This window comes from Thunnus maccoyii, chromosome 24, assembly GCF_910596095.1.
Source record: "Thunnus maccoyii chromosome 24, fThuMac1.1, whole genome shotgun sequence".
Classification (NCBI taxonomy): Eukaryota; Metazoa; Chordata; class Actinopteri; order Scombriformes; family Scombridae; genus Thunnus; species Thunnus maccoyii.
Window position 1 is genome coordinate 9311867 of NC_056556.1, and position 16889 is coordinate 9328755.

A 16889-nucleotide genomic window follows, 5' to 3' on the forward strand; every position below is an offset into this window, starting at 1 on the left:
AAGAGACCTTTTGATTGGGTTACTGTGACCATGCATTCTTCAGAAAGATCACACGCTGAAGGAATCATGAAAGAAATGACATGATTTCTGTATTTCGACACAAATAATAAAGCAGCCAGACACACATGCCTGCAAGAGGACATATTTCCCCTGGTCTCTGAATTTTTGAAAAGACTCCAACAGGCTTACTACTCCTCATGAAAATGCCAGTCTCTTTTCACATTCTTTAGAAAGTTCTGGTTTGTTCTCTGTAAACATAGAGACCACCACACGTGACTACCACAAAGTGTTGACAACTCGGTATTACCTGGCACACCAATTAACACCCAACATCTTAAGATATAGATTTAATGTGAGAATAAAACATGCCTTTAGATCAATAAATAATTTTAGTCCATGAAAATCAAAGGAGAATTCCCTCTCTTGACCAGGAAGATGGAATTTACATGCACAGTGCAGCTTTAGTCCTTAAACACCCGCAGGCAGTTTATCCCCCCGACCTGTGGGTTACTACAGGGGATGGTTTTCACAGCCACCGTTGCCTCTCGCATTAGTTTGAGTGCAACTGACCATTCAGTACAAGAGGAGAGCAGCGTTGCCCTCTATCCTCTGATAGACCCCTCCCACAGAAATGACCTCATTACTTCTCCTCACTTACTGAAAATGACCCCAAAAAATCACTTTATATAAAACTTATCATTATATAACCCCTTTAATTTGTCTTGTTTTGCTCTCATCATAATGTTTTTTCTTGAAAGTATTGGTTGTTAGAAGGCATCTTGGCTCCTAACTTGAAAACAGTTTGACTCGTAGCCACACACTTGTTTGGCTGTTTCATCTCTGTTTATTAAATTTCAAGTTAAGCTGCTTTTCATGCCTTAATTGCTTATGTGGAGATCTGAGCTGTTTCAAGAAGTAAGGCATCTTGTCTCTGGCTCACAGAAGAATGGAGCTAAAAAAAAACAAACAAACCCAGGCTGCCATATTAAAGACAGTAAAGACAATATTGGAGCATTTTCTTTAAATTCCTTTCCTTTTACAATCTCTACATGAATAGTCGTTCATTAACATTGTGATAAAGACACCAGGGCACCCAGCAGGTAACCTTGGATTCTTGTGATACAGAAATATGTTTATTCAAAGAAATGCTATTCTTTCCTGATTCTTTACAAGATGGTGAAGAATGTTTTGTACAGGAATGTACTTGGTGCCTCCAACATTTTAAGTCTGGACCTCAGAGCAGCTGCTGAGTCCTCGAAGGCCCCAACTTGAAGTTGTAGAAGCTCAGGAAGTCTGAAGAAGTGATTATAATTTTATGTTTTTCTTTTAAATTTAAAAAAAATTCAAAGAAAACAGTGAAAAAGGGGCAAGTTAGATGTACACTTAATTGTAAACTATCATACTTTATGTTCAAACATTAAATAAACTATAATTTTTTTTAATCCTAGATCATTTTTGGCAAATTGTACGGTAGCCTTGAAGTGCAAAACAAAAACATTCGACACAGTTGAAAAAAACAGAAAATACAACATCATAGAAAACACAGTGACATTTAAGAAATCACAAAAGCAACACTGAGAACATAGAGAACAAATGTAGTTAACTTGTTAACTGAGGTTCAGGAGCAGAACCACAACTCTACCACACCTCTAATCACCTACCAAGCCTATTTATATCAGGTCAACCCATCCTACCCTGTTTGTCTCAGATTTCTCGACCCACCCTCCCTTTCTCTTCCCATCATCCTTTCATCCTCCTGCCTCATCCCTACCCTCATCCCTTCATCCTCCCCCCTCCCTCTTTCCCCCATCCCTTCCTATTCAATCCGGTGCAAACCTCTCCCATGTCTCATTCTAGGCACCGTCTGGGGGCCAGTGATCAGCTTGGCCAGAAATATGTCTGAGACAGAACCCCCACACTGAGTCTCCCTCCGCCTGGTCTTCAGTACATCCTCCCAGACCAGCCTAACAGACAACATCTTCCTTCTACATTCACCCACATTCATTCATCTATCCTCAACATTCAACCTCCTGAAAAACCTTTAAATGGCATATTGTTGTGGCGTGGTTCTTTCTAGTGAAATTACATTTCTGAAAACACATTACAACATCAGAAAACACATTTTAGAACACTCAAATTGGAAAACACAAATTAATAAAACATACCATTTCAGAAAATACTAACAAGCAAACACAACAAGAAAACACATTTCAAAAAACAGAAAATACAACAATATTTTTGAAAATACATCATAGAAAACACAATGACGTTCAAGAAATCACAGCAACAAAACTGAGAACCCAGCAACATTTCAGAACACAACAACAAAGCAGAAAACAATTCAGATAACAGAGTATTTTTAAAAAAACACAACAACAAAATAGGAAAAAAACATCAACAAAACAGAAAACAACAGTTCAGAAAACACTAAAATGTAGTTATGTTTTCAGTTTTGTTCATTTACTCTCTCTAATGTTGTTGTGTTTTCAGGAATACCATTGTGTTCTGTGAAATGTTGTGTTTTCTAAATTTATTCATGTGTTTCATCCAGTGCTGTTTTGTTTTGCACCTCAGGGCCACCATACAGTTGCCATCTATTCTGTAATACATGTCTGTAATACATGAACAATAACAGCTGATGATGCTCCTTTAGTCAACAATGCACCATTTATATTTCACTATAAAACAGACTGTTCTTTTGGAAATTACTTTCAAACTTGAGAATAAATAAAATAAAATGGTTGGCAAAACAGCTTCAAATAAACAAGCGTGTAACGTATCAGTCCAACCTCAAACTGTCAAGCTGCTGCTAAGCACTTTAGAGTAATACTCCTTATTGGATGAAAGTCTGATGTTTATGGATTTCAGTCTTTCAGTCTTAGAGTTTTTGCTGGCATCCCAAAAAAAATGACACTTAAATAAAATCTTTATCCGTGCAAATGTTGTGGATCTTGATACATGGCGCAACTAAATACTTTGGGCATTCCTTCAAATGGGAAAGATTTCCATTAGTTTTCGATTTAAAAGCAAATGCTCGCGCCTCAACTTTTTAATTGGTGACTTTATTTGGAAAACATTTACATCACTGGATCAAAACCTCAAACGGTTTTGTTATTCACTGTATTTTCTGTGTACAGTATAATGCAAGAATCCTGCCTGATATTCTTCTAAGTGCTTCATTATTTGCAGCATCATAAATAATACAGTATAAAACTGACAAGAGCTTTATGTGATGTAAAAATGTAAACACTGATATGAATCCTTAAGGCCACAGCAGTCTTATGATGAAAAAGAGTGTATTCTCTTTCTCTTCTGGAGTATGTGAGTGCTTCAGGGGAGCTGGAGAGGTGTTGTTTACTGCTTCTAAATCTGTGGCTTCAGCAGCCAAATTAACTCAGATAAACTTTCAAAAGGTGAGATACAAAACAGAAGCCTGTGGCGGTGAGAAAATATTGATCCAGTCCACAAGTTTCAAATCCCATATCCCGGGATTCTCAAAAAAACGCAAAGTGTTTTAATTAGACTTCCTTTGCCACAAGGTTCTTCTTCTCTGGCTTTTCTTTTTGTCTCTCTGTGCTTTGACTAGGTGCCAGTCACTGTTGTCTGCAATCTCAGCTCTAAGTCAAGAACAAAGTCACTGACATGAGTCATTTGGTTTGTGACACACAGTGAGGACTTCCAATGCACGAGTAGAAGCATTTGGAAGTTCACACATTTTTGTTGTGTCGACTATGTAGTCCAGCACACAAGAAAGCTTAAAGTGTTACTTTTCCTTTATTGGATGTAAATAAAATGGATGTCTACACCTTAAAGTTGAAAGTCAGTGCTTACACCACAGTCTGTTTCATTTCAAGTCCAATGTGGCGAAAAAAGAGAACCAAAATAACTGAAAATGTCTAATACTAAAACAATCCTGAAAATGTTAAATTAGTTAAATTACTTTAACTTTCCGGCTTCTTCTGAAAAGTAGCTTTGGATTTTCCTGTCAAAGTCACAATTAGTCTAAATAATACTGACCCTAATTAATGTACATAAGCTCAAACATGGTAAAACTGTATTTTTTTTTACATTTTATTTTATTGTTATGTTTTGTTAGTATCTCTGCTACAAAAAAAAGAAGTCCTTGCCGCAGTGATATTGGGATTTTATTGGGTTTACACTTGTCAAGGTTGAGTGAGGTTTCAGCTGGATGCCATCCCATATAACAAACCCCCTCCTTGCTTACTGAAGGGTAAAAGAAAAGTTTTTCCTCCAGCAACGCTTTGTAAATGCATCTAACATTAGCTCAAATTCACCATTTATATACAGCATGTTAGTGAAAATGTGGAAAAACTGAAAGGAGACTGGTTACAGCCACTGCAGTTGCTTATATTTTCTTTCTATGTTGCCACAAAGGAAAGAGGAGACAGTCAAGGAGGGGGAAAAAAAGCTCCCATTCAGTCCTTGTACAGTTTGAGCTTCTTTTTTTTTTTAACTGTAGGTGTCAGGCTTCACCTCTCGGCCCTCTCTTACACCTTCATGTTAATATCTAGTCCCCCTTTTTAACTCACAGGCTACTGAACACCCATATGAGAACACTGTTAAGTAGAAAAGTTAATTCACCCTCACTCTTCCATTGGTGATTACTCCTGGCAAGGTCTGACCTCCAGCTGTCAACACTGATCCTACAGTGGATGTTCAGTTTGCTTAACCCCAGGATCACTTAAGGGCACAACTCTATAAGGCTGTACCCACTGGGAGCCTCTCTTCACAGTACCGCCTTCATTTTTTCATTACTTTCAATTGAAAGCAGGTCCCTGCTGCTTGTTCCCGACTGAGCTGAGAGCTCGCCGTGTTTTAGAGAACAGATTGCGGACCACTTTGAGAGAAAGTATTTCAACTTTTAGCTCAAAATACCATCTTTTCTTCCTACGTGATTGTGTTTAGTGCTGCAAGCTACGAAATAAGAGGCACCCAGTGGACACAGAGGCTGAAGCATGGGTATGGTAATGCTGACGCTTGCTGCCTTGAGCTGCGGTGTACAGCATAGCTAAAATTGAACACTAAGTTTTGCACCTGTGGAGGCAGAGACATTGACAGCTGGCACATGCTAGAGAAAGTAGATGAAATGCCTGAGGGCAAATAAGAAAAAATGTGTGTTGTTGTGTAGTTTTAGGGCTATACAATGCTCATGTCTCTGTCTTGTCAAATGATCAATCTATTTTTTAAGTTCCTAAACAGATAGGAAGCTGCAAAGCTTCTGATATTACAAATAAATCACAGAGTAAAGCCTTTTTCTACCTGTCTTGGAGCGATGTAGATCTCCTTTTTCTGCATTTATTTAAGTCTTTGAAATTTCTTTCCTTTGATTGTGTAAGAAAAACTTTGTCAGGCTGAAATTGATTTGTTTTGGAGATTTGGTAGATTCACGCTAATAATCAAGATCCTCCACTGAGGACTGTGTGGAGTTGCGGCGTTGTGGATTAGGACTTATCTATGTGTTGGAAACTCTCCAACTGGCTCCAGAGGAATTCACTGACCTTCGATTGGTAGAACGGTAAAAGTTTCTTGGGGTGAGCGCACTCTTGTTTGGTTCAGCTTTATCGTTTTCTTGTTTCACATTTACAGCGCTGTTGCACCTCCCACGTATAGATGTGGGGCGTTAGGGGGGGGCGTAGCGAGGAAGCTGACCTCCATGCAGAGGTCAGACTCTGTCACAGCAGGCATCCGACCTGAGGACACGTCCTTGAGACGGTGAATCCCTCCCAGCTCGTGACCCTGACCTCTTTCTTCATCTTAAAAAAAAAAAAAGTGCATGAACCAAAATTGCTAACAGTGTTTTCTCCTTGTCGTGTCTGTGTGTCTGCGTGTGTGTTTCACTGCCTTAGCAGAATCCCTGTTCAGCGGCCTGGGGCTGGGGGCGGTGGTGGGCCTCGGCCTGGGAGCGCTGCTGCTGTTCCTCGTGCTGGTGGACGTCAGCTGCTTCTTCCTGCGTCACTGCGGCCTGCTGATGTGCATCACACGCACGCTGTGCAGCAAGAAAACAGCCACCAGCGGCAAGGGCAAAGAAATAGAGGAGGGAAAGGCCGCCTACCTGTGAGTGCTCTTTTTTTAATTGTCTTTTACAGGAACTTTAACACGTTCAGTCAAAGGTTTTAATTTCTATGGTAACAGTGGGGATGTATCAATGTTTGTCAGTCACCAGGTCATTCATGCTTGCAGAGAGAGCATCTGCTGTGGGTGTATCTTGATACTCGTGGGTTACATCGGGTCTGGCAACTACTTTTTTTTTTTTTTTTTTGTGCATGATGATGAACTCAAGATGACGAACGATGAACTCAAAGACCTGAATGGATGAATACAAAATCTATACAAAGATCAAGAGTTCTGTTCCAAAATGTTGCATAACGAGTTTTAGAGAGGAGAAGAAAAAAACTACCTTAGGTTCACCATTTAATATTTCTCAACAAACTTGAATTAAGTCTATAAAAATGTTCCCATTGTGTAATTTTTCTTTAACCTACTCCTCTACACTCAGTTTCTTTCAATCATTCTGCAAGTTTCGCCTTTCAAACAGAGATGAATAGCACAGTGAAACTCATCTTGTTATGTGCAGTTTTAATTTGAACAGAAACAGAAACATATTTAGTGTGAATAAGAAAAGGAGATTTCTTTTTACCATATAGGTACACCTACAACAGCCGCCCAACCACCTTTTCAACCACAGTATGTCTTTGATAATGTCTTATTCACTAACATCAGTGCCTTTCATACAGTGTGTCGTGAGTTCACCTTCAAAGTATCCTGTTTGCATGCGTTGTGTGCATTCATGATGTGCATGTATAAACACGTCTGTAGTTCACACACTGACTTCCTGTGCTGCCATACTTAATGTTTGTGTGTACATTGAATGTGAGCATGCAAATAGTTTGAGTGACCCCTCGTGAGAAGAGCAAACACATACGTTTTTTAAGAATTTATTATCATCAGACAGCTTGCAATTATAGGCGTACCCCCATGAAATCCATTGTACAATCGATTTTCAGATTTAGTCCCACTACTATTTCATGCCTGGTGCGAGCCAAACGGGAGGTTTTGTGAGATGGCACCCACAGAATCTGATTCATTGGCCTCAGCAGTGCCATTTTTGTGTTAAAACTGTCAATGTGCCAGCCCAGTGTCTGCTGAAGAGAAGGATGCGGAGAGAGGGCACAGAGAAAGAGAGGAGGAGGAGGAGGAGGCTGACTTTTTTTTTTTTGCTGAGTCACTAAGCTCACAGTGCTGGAGGGCTGAATGACTGCCGGCCCAGACAGCATGCAGAAACCGCCTCAGCTTTATGTTACTGCCTGCTCTGTAGCAGCAACTCACGCAGGCATTTATAGCCTGCGTGTTGCTGTATGTTACCGTTCCAACTTTTTATGGCTATATTAGAGTTGATAATTTAGCACCATCACATCACAAATACAAAGCAGTGTCACAGGCATACAGTACTTCACATAAAGTGCAGCAGAATGGTGCAAAATGGTCCTGACAGGCAAAAGAAGCTCCACATTTCTTTTACAGTCGGGGTTTTATTATTAGAATTGTGCTCATTATTCACATCGTTTATGATTTTTCTCCTGCAGCTTTGTTGCTGAGATGCAGTGACATGGCGACTAGGGGTGTGACGGTACACAAAATTCACAGTTTGGTACGATTTCAGTACAGCAGGGGAAAAAAAAAAAGAAAGGTAGAAAATACCATTTTGGTCTTTCATTTTGGAAAATGGCTCATTGGCCATAACTATTACTGAAACAGTTTAGTTGTGCTGCAGTGGAAAAGTAAAATAATCTCTCTGTTCCCTGCCAGGAGTCAGGACACCTGCTGACAGCTGTTTTATGCTGATTTATGGTCTAACTGTATATAAAGTAGTTGAAACTAGCTCCACCTCCAGCAGCGACAACAGTAACATGCTGCTTACACACTGATGCTTCAGTATTAATAGTTTAATGATGTCATTAATAATAATATATATAATATATGGACAATTTTAAAGCCATGGTAAAAGTTCATGTAACTGAGAATTGCAGCTGCCTTATTTGAGCTGGATTTAGTCTCTTCCTTGTGTGTTCGATGTTCGTATTCCCTATCTGTTGTGTTTTATCTCTACTTAAACTGTAACTGGTGTGCTGTCTTGGCCAGGTCTCCCTCGGAAAAGAGATTCAATCTCCACGGACTTCCTGGTTAATTAAAGGTTAAATTAAAAAAAAAGTCAGTCAGAGGGACCAAACCACTACTTTTATTTTCATATTTTTAACAACATTTTTCTCTCTCAGAACTGGTTCTTATGACGTGCTGTCTTACTATGTCAGAAATCAAATGTTTTGTTCTGAATGGCTTCAAAGGCGGAGTGAAAAGCCGACCATCACAGAGAGAGGAGGCGGATGGGGAGACTCGGTATCATTTCACTACAGAGATAACGGAGCATGTTTTAATAGCGTTGCACTCGGTCAGTGTTATGGGTCTCTGGTTTGTCATTCTGACGGCAGCGACACTACAGGATGACCAGGCTGCCTTGGCTAAGCTGGCTAGCATATATCCATGAGCATGCTACAGCTAAGTGACGTGCTGCCAAAACGTTCTAGGTGGACTCATGCTCTAATTATTGCTCTGCACGTCGGACTAATTGGATTATTAAACTATTTTGACAGTAGTTGTTTGGGTCATGGAGTGTATTCTTTGTACAACTGCGTGCACTAAACCGTAACATCCATACAGTTTTAAAAGTTTTAAATAAACTTCCACATTAGCCAGACTTGGAGGAGAAAACTAAGGCAGGTGGTAAATTTATTGTAAGCATCCATCACACCTTGATGTTTCTTGTTCAGTGTTGACCTACTGTTCTTGCTGCAGTTTTCCTGTGCAATGAGGGATTATAGCTTTAGTTTTAGTTTTATTTCTCTGTCATGCCAAACATCTGGCCCATCCCACGTGGAATTACAAGACACAGCTGTTTTACAAAAAATGCATCTTCTGGTAATACAAATACATAAGCATATGGAAAAAGAAAAGAAAAGACAAAAAGAACATAAACTCCCAAATGAACTCACTAATCTGTTACTTATTGTGATAAAGGGTTTCTTACTCTTCTCCCAGGCTTTCTCCAAGTAACTGGCTAGTTTATATGTTTCATATTTACATGTAATATATAGAATTTACTAATTTTTATATTTCATGTTTCATATGTGAACAACCAACTCAGTCTTCAAGATTCAAGACTCAATAACTTTATTGAAGGGCAATTGTTTGCAGTACAACACAGGAAACAGCACAAAACAACGACAACACCAGACGTTTATATGTAGTCATGTTGCAGTGTCCCATTGTCTTAAGTACAGTGTTATCATTATCAATACAAATGATGGCTAAAACTGCAAAAATAGGACCCAAAGTGTAATAAACTGGAATAATCCTTTAACCATATTAACTCAAGTATCCATTTGGAAAAGTTACTAATTCAACTATACAGCTAAATTGATCATTTTTACAGACTTTTCAGGTGTGTGCAGGTGCCAGAGTAATGAAAATATAGATATCCACATATCTGTGGTGATGAGAAGAGAACCCAAACATGGACAATACCATGATCACTGTGTCTTGTATGAATAAAATATATATTGAAACAATATCCACGTCTGTATAGTTAATTGTGTAAATGAACATCCAGCTTATAATGAATTCAAAAGACGAGTAGTTGAGCTCATCTGAAAGGACTGTTGGTGTATATTCAGACAAAAACACAGTATATTCTTTTAAACTGGGGACTTGTTTAAAACTAGTTGTGTGAACACTTGTGTTTGCAGCCTTGTTAGACTCTGCAACTGGTGTCTCTGCATCCTCAGATCTCAGCAGAGAAACCAGTTACATAACTGATAGGAATGATGGCCATAACTGCGAAAACAAATCCCCGCTCAGTTTTTCTTTGAGCTATTGTGGAGAAAATGAAGTAATGCAGTAGTCTGCGGCACAATGAGTAACACCACTGAGCTGAAGTGACTATAATGAGATAACACCTGAGATAATACAAAGCTGAGAGACTCCTACCGAGTTTGCAAGATGTCAATAGTTAGTGTGAAGGTGCCGAGGGGTAATAAGCTGTAAAGACCAACAAACCCTCAGCGACATCATCAACTAGAAAATGCATTTCCTGCAGTAAATGCATGTGAAAGCTGAAAGCTGAACTGAATCTCAAAGCAAATGCTGAAAATGCAGAAATATGAAACAAATTGCCTGAAAAATCTGAAAGCTCAAATGATTGCATTGACTGCACTGCTGAAAAACTGCTAAAAAAAAAAACTGCTGAAAAACCTGGAAGTGAAATATATTGTAATAAGCTGAACTGCATCACCTAAAGAAGCTGAAAGTTGAAATACATTACTAGAAAAGGTGAAAGCTAAACTGCAATACTGTAAAAAGTTGGAACTTGACATAAATTTGCCTGAAAAGGCTGAAAGAAGAAATTATTTATATTGATTTAAGACAGATTAACTGAATTCCTAAACACTCTGGAACAAAAAGGCATTATCTTAAAGAGCTGAGAGCTGCACAGCATTGCTGAAAATGCAGAAAGTAGTATTTGGGTGGAATAAAACTTTAAAACTAGAAAGTAGGTAGACAGAAAGTGTGTGTATGTGTTTGTAAAGTGTATGCATCAGCATGTGTGTATGAAAGATGTGAAATGTCCTCCCACCGACTTCCATTGTAAAAAAAAAAATAGCTTAATATTTTAAAAGATATAAAAGGTAGAAAGATGAAAAGTAATAACATAAATGTCCTTAAAGAGCTGAACATTTTATATCTGAATGGTTTCTGTAGCTGCAGAAGTAAAAGTCAAGCAAAAAAATATAGGGAAAGAAAAAGAATAAAGCTTAGAGGAACAATAGTGCGAGTGCTGAATCAGCATTCACACTAATAATGATATCGATAAGAGTGTATAGAGTGATAAATTATCACAGGGTGGACTTTAAATGAGGAAGATGATGAAGTGGCACTAATCAGAGACTGCTGGTGTTCAGGAAATAAGAGCTGCAAGAGATAGTGTTTGTGTGTGTGGGCTGTGTGAGCATTCGGAAAGAAAATTTGGAGGTGACAGGTGGTGCAGCTCTGCGCATCTCTCTAAGACACACAGGTTTGTGGGTCAACGAGGTCATAGACGGTCTTCACTGTCTGTTTTCTCACCTCAGTTGATGCAGAAGCCTAGCGGGGAGCGGCCGCTGGCCAAGTGCCCTCTCAGCGGTGCACTTTTAGCTCGAAGTCAGAGCTGGACCAGCGGATGATGGTGAATCTGAGTGTTATGAATGTGCCGAATTGCGCCGAGATCAGTCAGAACACGCTGCGCATCACAGTCACCTCAGGGGAACTTAAAAGACTCGGCAGTGTTCACAGTGACCCCGTTGACTTCAAAAGTCAATCCTTGCTTGTAGTTTTTTTAGTGTTAAAGTCAAGTTCTTGCCTCGCACTATATCAGTGGGAGAGAAAGACTTGAGCACCGTAATTCTGGACAGTTTTACAGAGCTGTGGACTTCTGCGTGCAAGCAGTAGATACAGAGAGTATCTGACTCAATCCCTGCTGTTTAACTGTCAGGCAGTGATCCAGGAATAGATTTATACATCTGTCTGGTCGTTCAGTAGCCTCCTAGCAGCATCACGCAGAAGTAGAGGCTCATGGTTCAGCACTGACGCTCAACTATCAGGTGAAAAGAAGAGAATGTGAATGAAGCCTTTTTGCTGCAAATACATTTTCTTTATTCTCACCCAAAGAGAGAAACTTTTTTTTTAAACTGAACTGAAACTACTGAATGTATCAGAATTCAAATAAAGTGTGACTAAAGGTGCAATAACCATGCATATGTTCAGACATCAGTGAACAGTCTGCTGTTTAGTCAGACTTCAGAGGTTAGTAGAAAATTACTGATTTGACTGGAAGGAGACCAGACTTTTAAGTGTCTTCATGCTCTTATGACTCACAGCAGGATATATAAAACAAAACATTAGATGATAGTGTTGAATACTGAACAAAAATCCACACTTTGAGTTCAACTTTTAACTTTTTATTTAGATTGTTGTCAAATTATAAGCACTGCTAGATCACTTCAATGCATGGAAGGAAAACTATATTGTAAAAGTCAGATAAACAGCTGTGTCAGGTCTCTACGGCAACCTCCAGGATTCATCTGATTACTTTTACAAACAGATTTCACCCCTGTTAGTGTCAGAAAAAAAAGAAGGAACAAAGTATAGAAAGTGTCATAGATCAGTAGAGAAAACAATTATTACAAGCTCACTTTTTTTACAACCTGAACAGTCAAATCTGGAAGAAAATCTTACCCCATTTGACCCTGTTACAAACCTGTTATTTTGATTTTTCATTCATTTCTGTATGTACCAGTATAATGAGTGGAATGAATAAGGATAGTTTTCACATATATAGTATATACTGTACTAAACTTTTTTGTTTTTGGATGTTGTGTTACAGAAAATAAAGTTAAGCTCACAAAAATGCATTAATATTAATGGATTGTAACCACTTTGGTCACTCATCCATGATTAGATGCCCTACTTTAATTACTGTTTTAACATTTTGTGCTTCGTTGCATTTTATTACACAAGCAAATATGCATTTACCCCCCTCTTTGTCATTGTCTTGCTACTATAGTAGAAAAATAAGAAAAAGATGACATCATACAGAGACCCTGCGCAGGTGTTTTTAAACTTACTGAAGACAGTTTGTGATATTGACAGCACCTTGAGAGCACCTAAGTAATAAATTCTGGAGTGGCAGGCTCTGACGTCTGACATTTAAACCTGCAATGTGCAACTTTTACATAAAGATGAATGTCCAACGAGTTCACACAATGCTGATTAAGCCTATAAATCTCTCTGTATTCCACAGTATACAGAGTTTTTAAATCTGGTGTCAGTGGTGACATTCCCGTGCCGTGCAGATGAATGCATACTGCAAGACTTCCCGCCGGCCGAGCAGCTAACTTCCAGTTAGCTCTCTGCTAACTTGAATGGGGATAAAATAATTGAATCGTGTTACTTTTCTAGACTTTTTTAAATGTTATTAGACTGAATGGATCAAATTTTGATTCATTTTGTGGGGGTTGTGTGATGCTCAAAACCATTTATCCACTGTTTTACAGCCACAATAGTAGCGATGGAGTAGACTACGGCAGAGCCTATGACATAAGCATGTGTCGGCAGTGTTTTTGTAATTACTGTCATTGCCAGAGGGGGGAGACAAAAGTCTTGCACTTCAGCTTTAATTAAGTGTGCAGCACTCCATCTTAACACCAGAGCAAACAAAAAGCCTGGCTGTCTTGCAAAGCTAAAAAGGCTTTGTTGAAAGCACATCTGACTTTGTAAATGGGAAATCAAAACATACACCTGCTTGGCCTTGGAGAAGGGTTAACTTACATTACCTCTCTTCTTCCCGCACAATCATGCAAACGAGCTGATTCCTTTAACAGGTCAGGTAATAAGGTCTTTGATCCCCATGTGAACAGCCAGTGTCCATCAGCAGCTGTGTGCGCTGTCAGAGTGTCCTTGAGTGAGACTTTTACACTCACCGTAAGATCCTGGGTGTCAGCTAAGATAAAATATGCCTGAAGAAAATATACATGTAAATGTAAAGCTTTAGATAAGACTGTAAACAAACATCCCTGGGATGTAGCACGGTTTAGAACTTGGGCCACCTAATTAATCTCATTGAAAAGCAGGGATTCCAGGCAGCCTGTATGGTCTGCCATAGATGGCCTTAATTAACGTCAGGGGAGGAGAAGAGCAAGTCACCCCTGCTGTGCTGTGGTGTCACTTAGAAACTTACAGATTACTAATGCACATCTGCATACACACTCTCTGATATGTTCCCAGCCCACCATGAGGTGCGCACAGATGCTGGTTCTCGCAACACAATCAAAGAGGCTTGTCAAGACCCAGTAGCTTTTCTGTTTGCTGTTTGTTTAAAATATAATATCTGAGGGAGCGTGTGGTGCATGAATGCATACAAAATACAGTATGTGGCGGCGTGTGCAGGAGTCTTGTTGAGGTCAAAACCCTGGAAGAGAAAGAAATTACAGAATTTCCTTTAGCATTTGAGGAAAAATACATATTCTTATTACCTTTGACTTTTCACACATACAACCTAATTACATTATACAAACAAAGCAATATCTTTGTGTAAAAACGTGTATCTGCAGTAGGAGTCGTCCATGCAAACAGCAACATCAGGCAGCAGCAAGGCTGTTTGTCATTTCTGGGGAAATCTTTTGTCAGTTTTCCACAGATGTGAGGCCTAGTTTTATCTTTGGCACGAACAGATGTGTACATGCACTTGTATGTCCATATGCACACACACACACAAACATAAAGAGTCTGACTCTACAAATAGTTTATTGAATATGCATTAGCTGTTATAACTGGACTTGTTTTATGTTTTCCTCTCTCATTTTAAACTGATATTTTACATGTTTTCTGATATCTTAATTTGCTTTTGGAGGCATTTTCACTGACAGCAATAAAGCTCTTTAATAAAATGACATCTGAGAAACAATTACAAATTAGCCAACAACACGTAACACTTGAAATTTAAATATTATATCAACTGATGTTAGTTTTGTCCAGTGGAGACGTTTTCAATTACGGGACGTTTGAAACTTTTTTTAAACTATAAGTACTCCTACTACTACGAGGCTACAGCTAGTCGACAGTACAATACAGCTTGATGTTGGGGGTTGCCAGATCAAGTCGATTATCCTCCATATCCCACTCTTAATCCACTTCTCACACACTAACCTGACAACTCTGCAGTGATGTAACCGGTAATATTATGAATAGTTAAAATGGAAAGATCAGTAAAAATATTGGTTGAGACAATTCAGCAACACCTTGATGTTAGTAGCGTACATATGGATGCAAGACATCAACGATACATAAGCGCTGCTGAATTGTATTTGTATTGGTTCATAACATATGAAATGACTTCTCCTTGTTCCCATATTATCCCCAGTATCACTTCTCACCTGTCTCTGTAATGTTCAGAACAGCTATAAACACTTTTGCCTTCAGATATAGTTGGACACATCATATACACTAACTTGCTGTGAGCATAACGTGGCCTTAAGTCCTCACTGTACCAGCTGTTCTGTCAGCAGCACGGCTCCTCAAGCTCTGAAAGGACAGCAGGGGGGACAAACTGACCTCAACTGGCTGAGACGCGTCATACATTTACTGGACAAAAATAGTTTTCAAGAAGGCTCTAATGTATGAGGAGTATACAAGAAGAAAATTGCATTGCTTTAATTTATTGAGTCGTTTAGCTCTATGTGCCCATAGAGGAAGTGGAGCGCTCATAAACTGGGGGTCAATCATTACAGAACTAGTTAATTATCTCCCAACATATAGACAACTGGAGATTTGTGTGATTTGAATGGCTGCATGTGGAGGTTATGTATTTATAAAACGAGCTAAAGAGAAAACACTAAACTCAGAGCATAAAAAACACAGGAAATCAAAGAAAAGAAGTGTGGTGTGTTCATCATCTTTTTTAATGACAAACTGAATCGATACGTCGATTCTGAAAACTCCTTCCTTCCCTCCCTCGATATGGCGTCCGCACCCGAGAAAAAGGGAAACAGCAAGCGAAGCGGTGAAACCTTCCCATATGTTGAGAAAACCTCCCCGTCTGAGCATAAGTCCAATCTGGGTTTGCATTAAGCTAATGGGACATGAAATTGGCTCCGCTGTGCAGGAACTTTAACGTCCACCAATCAACCAAAGGGGAACCCCCTCTGGCCACTTGCAATATTTGGGCTTATTAGGTAAAGTATCACGCAGGGCTGCTGTTTTACATTCATGATCTCGCTCACAGAAACAAACTCCAGTGCAGCTATTTGACAGTGATTTTGTGTTGTGTGGCCTTTCGGAATTGACTATTTACTTGAAGAAATTGGGCAAAAAAAATAATGAAATATGGTGAAACAGCATTTAGGCCAAAACTTTCCACTGACCCACCACTGTGAAACAAAATAGACCTTTAAATAAAGAAATAATTCAGATATAATTACTGAATTAAATGAAAGCTCCATCACATCAGTGACGAGCACCACTGACTGATTAATGTTTAATATTTAATTAAAGGTCAATAAAATTGAAATTAAACTGTCCTGGTCAAACCTTTCACATTTTGGGGAGTACTGTTGTTCGCCTTCTTTCTGAGAGTTAAATAAGATTAGATTAAACATTTTTTTTTAGGTTTTATTGCTTAGAGAGTCAAAAGCATGGATGAATGGTTTATGTTTCTCAGGCAGGGTGACAAACAAGTTCTGAATGATTAACAGAAGCTCGAAATACAGCAGAATAAGAACCAGAGCAACCCTGCGAACTCAGGAAATGAGAAGCCCTCAGCTAAAGTGTGTTAATACCATCCTGCTGGTAGCCTGATACCCATCATCTTAAAGCACACTCAGCAGGATCAAGTCTACATCTGCTTTCTTTGCTTCTGACTCAATCCCATCTCCTTAATATTTTGATAGTATCTCAAAAGTACACACCGAATGAACAAAAAGAGAATCCAGGAAAAAGCCACTACAACTCAATATTTTCCTCATATTTTTGCACTTTAGGTGTTTATTGTTGTCTGTGTTTTTTTTTTTTTTTTTTGGAGCAAGCTGCCGCTGAACGACAAATTGCTTTATTTACAATATAGAGCGACAAATGATAGACAAGTGTTTACTTCACATTGCTCCGTGCATGGTTCATATTGCGTTCTCAATAGGTGGTTTTTGGTTAGACTTTTTTTTTATTTTGATGGTTACAGTAAAATAAAATTGACAATCAACTGTTTCAATGTGTGTCCTGCAGACTTATTA

The 16889-nt window shown here is 38.9% G+C and overlaps 1 protein-coding gene across 10 annotated transcripts in view; it reads left to right on the forward strand.

Moving 5' to 3' along the window:
* Positions 1 to 16889, forward strand: part of LOC121892291 (neural cell adhesion molecule 2-like) — a 434533-nt gene that overhangs the window by 412351 nt on the left and 5293 nt on the right. For 9 of the 10 annotated variants that reach the window (XM_042405249.1, XM_042405239.1, XM_042405248.1 and 6 more), the window contains one exon: positions 5868 to 6075. In XM_042405249.1, the coding sequence (XP_042261183.1) occupies positions 5868 to 6075 (208 nt within the window). The remainder of the gene's footprint in view (positions 1 to 5867; positions 6076 to 16889) is intronic. The other variant, XM_042405247.1, reaches the window with a different exon arrangement.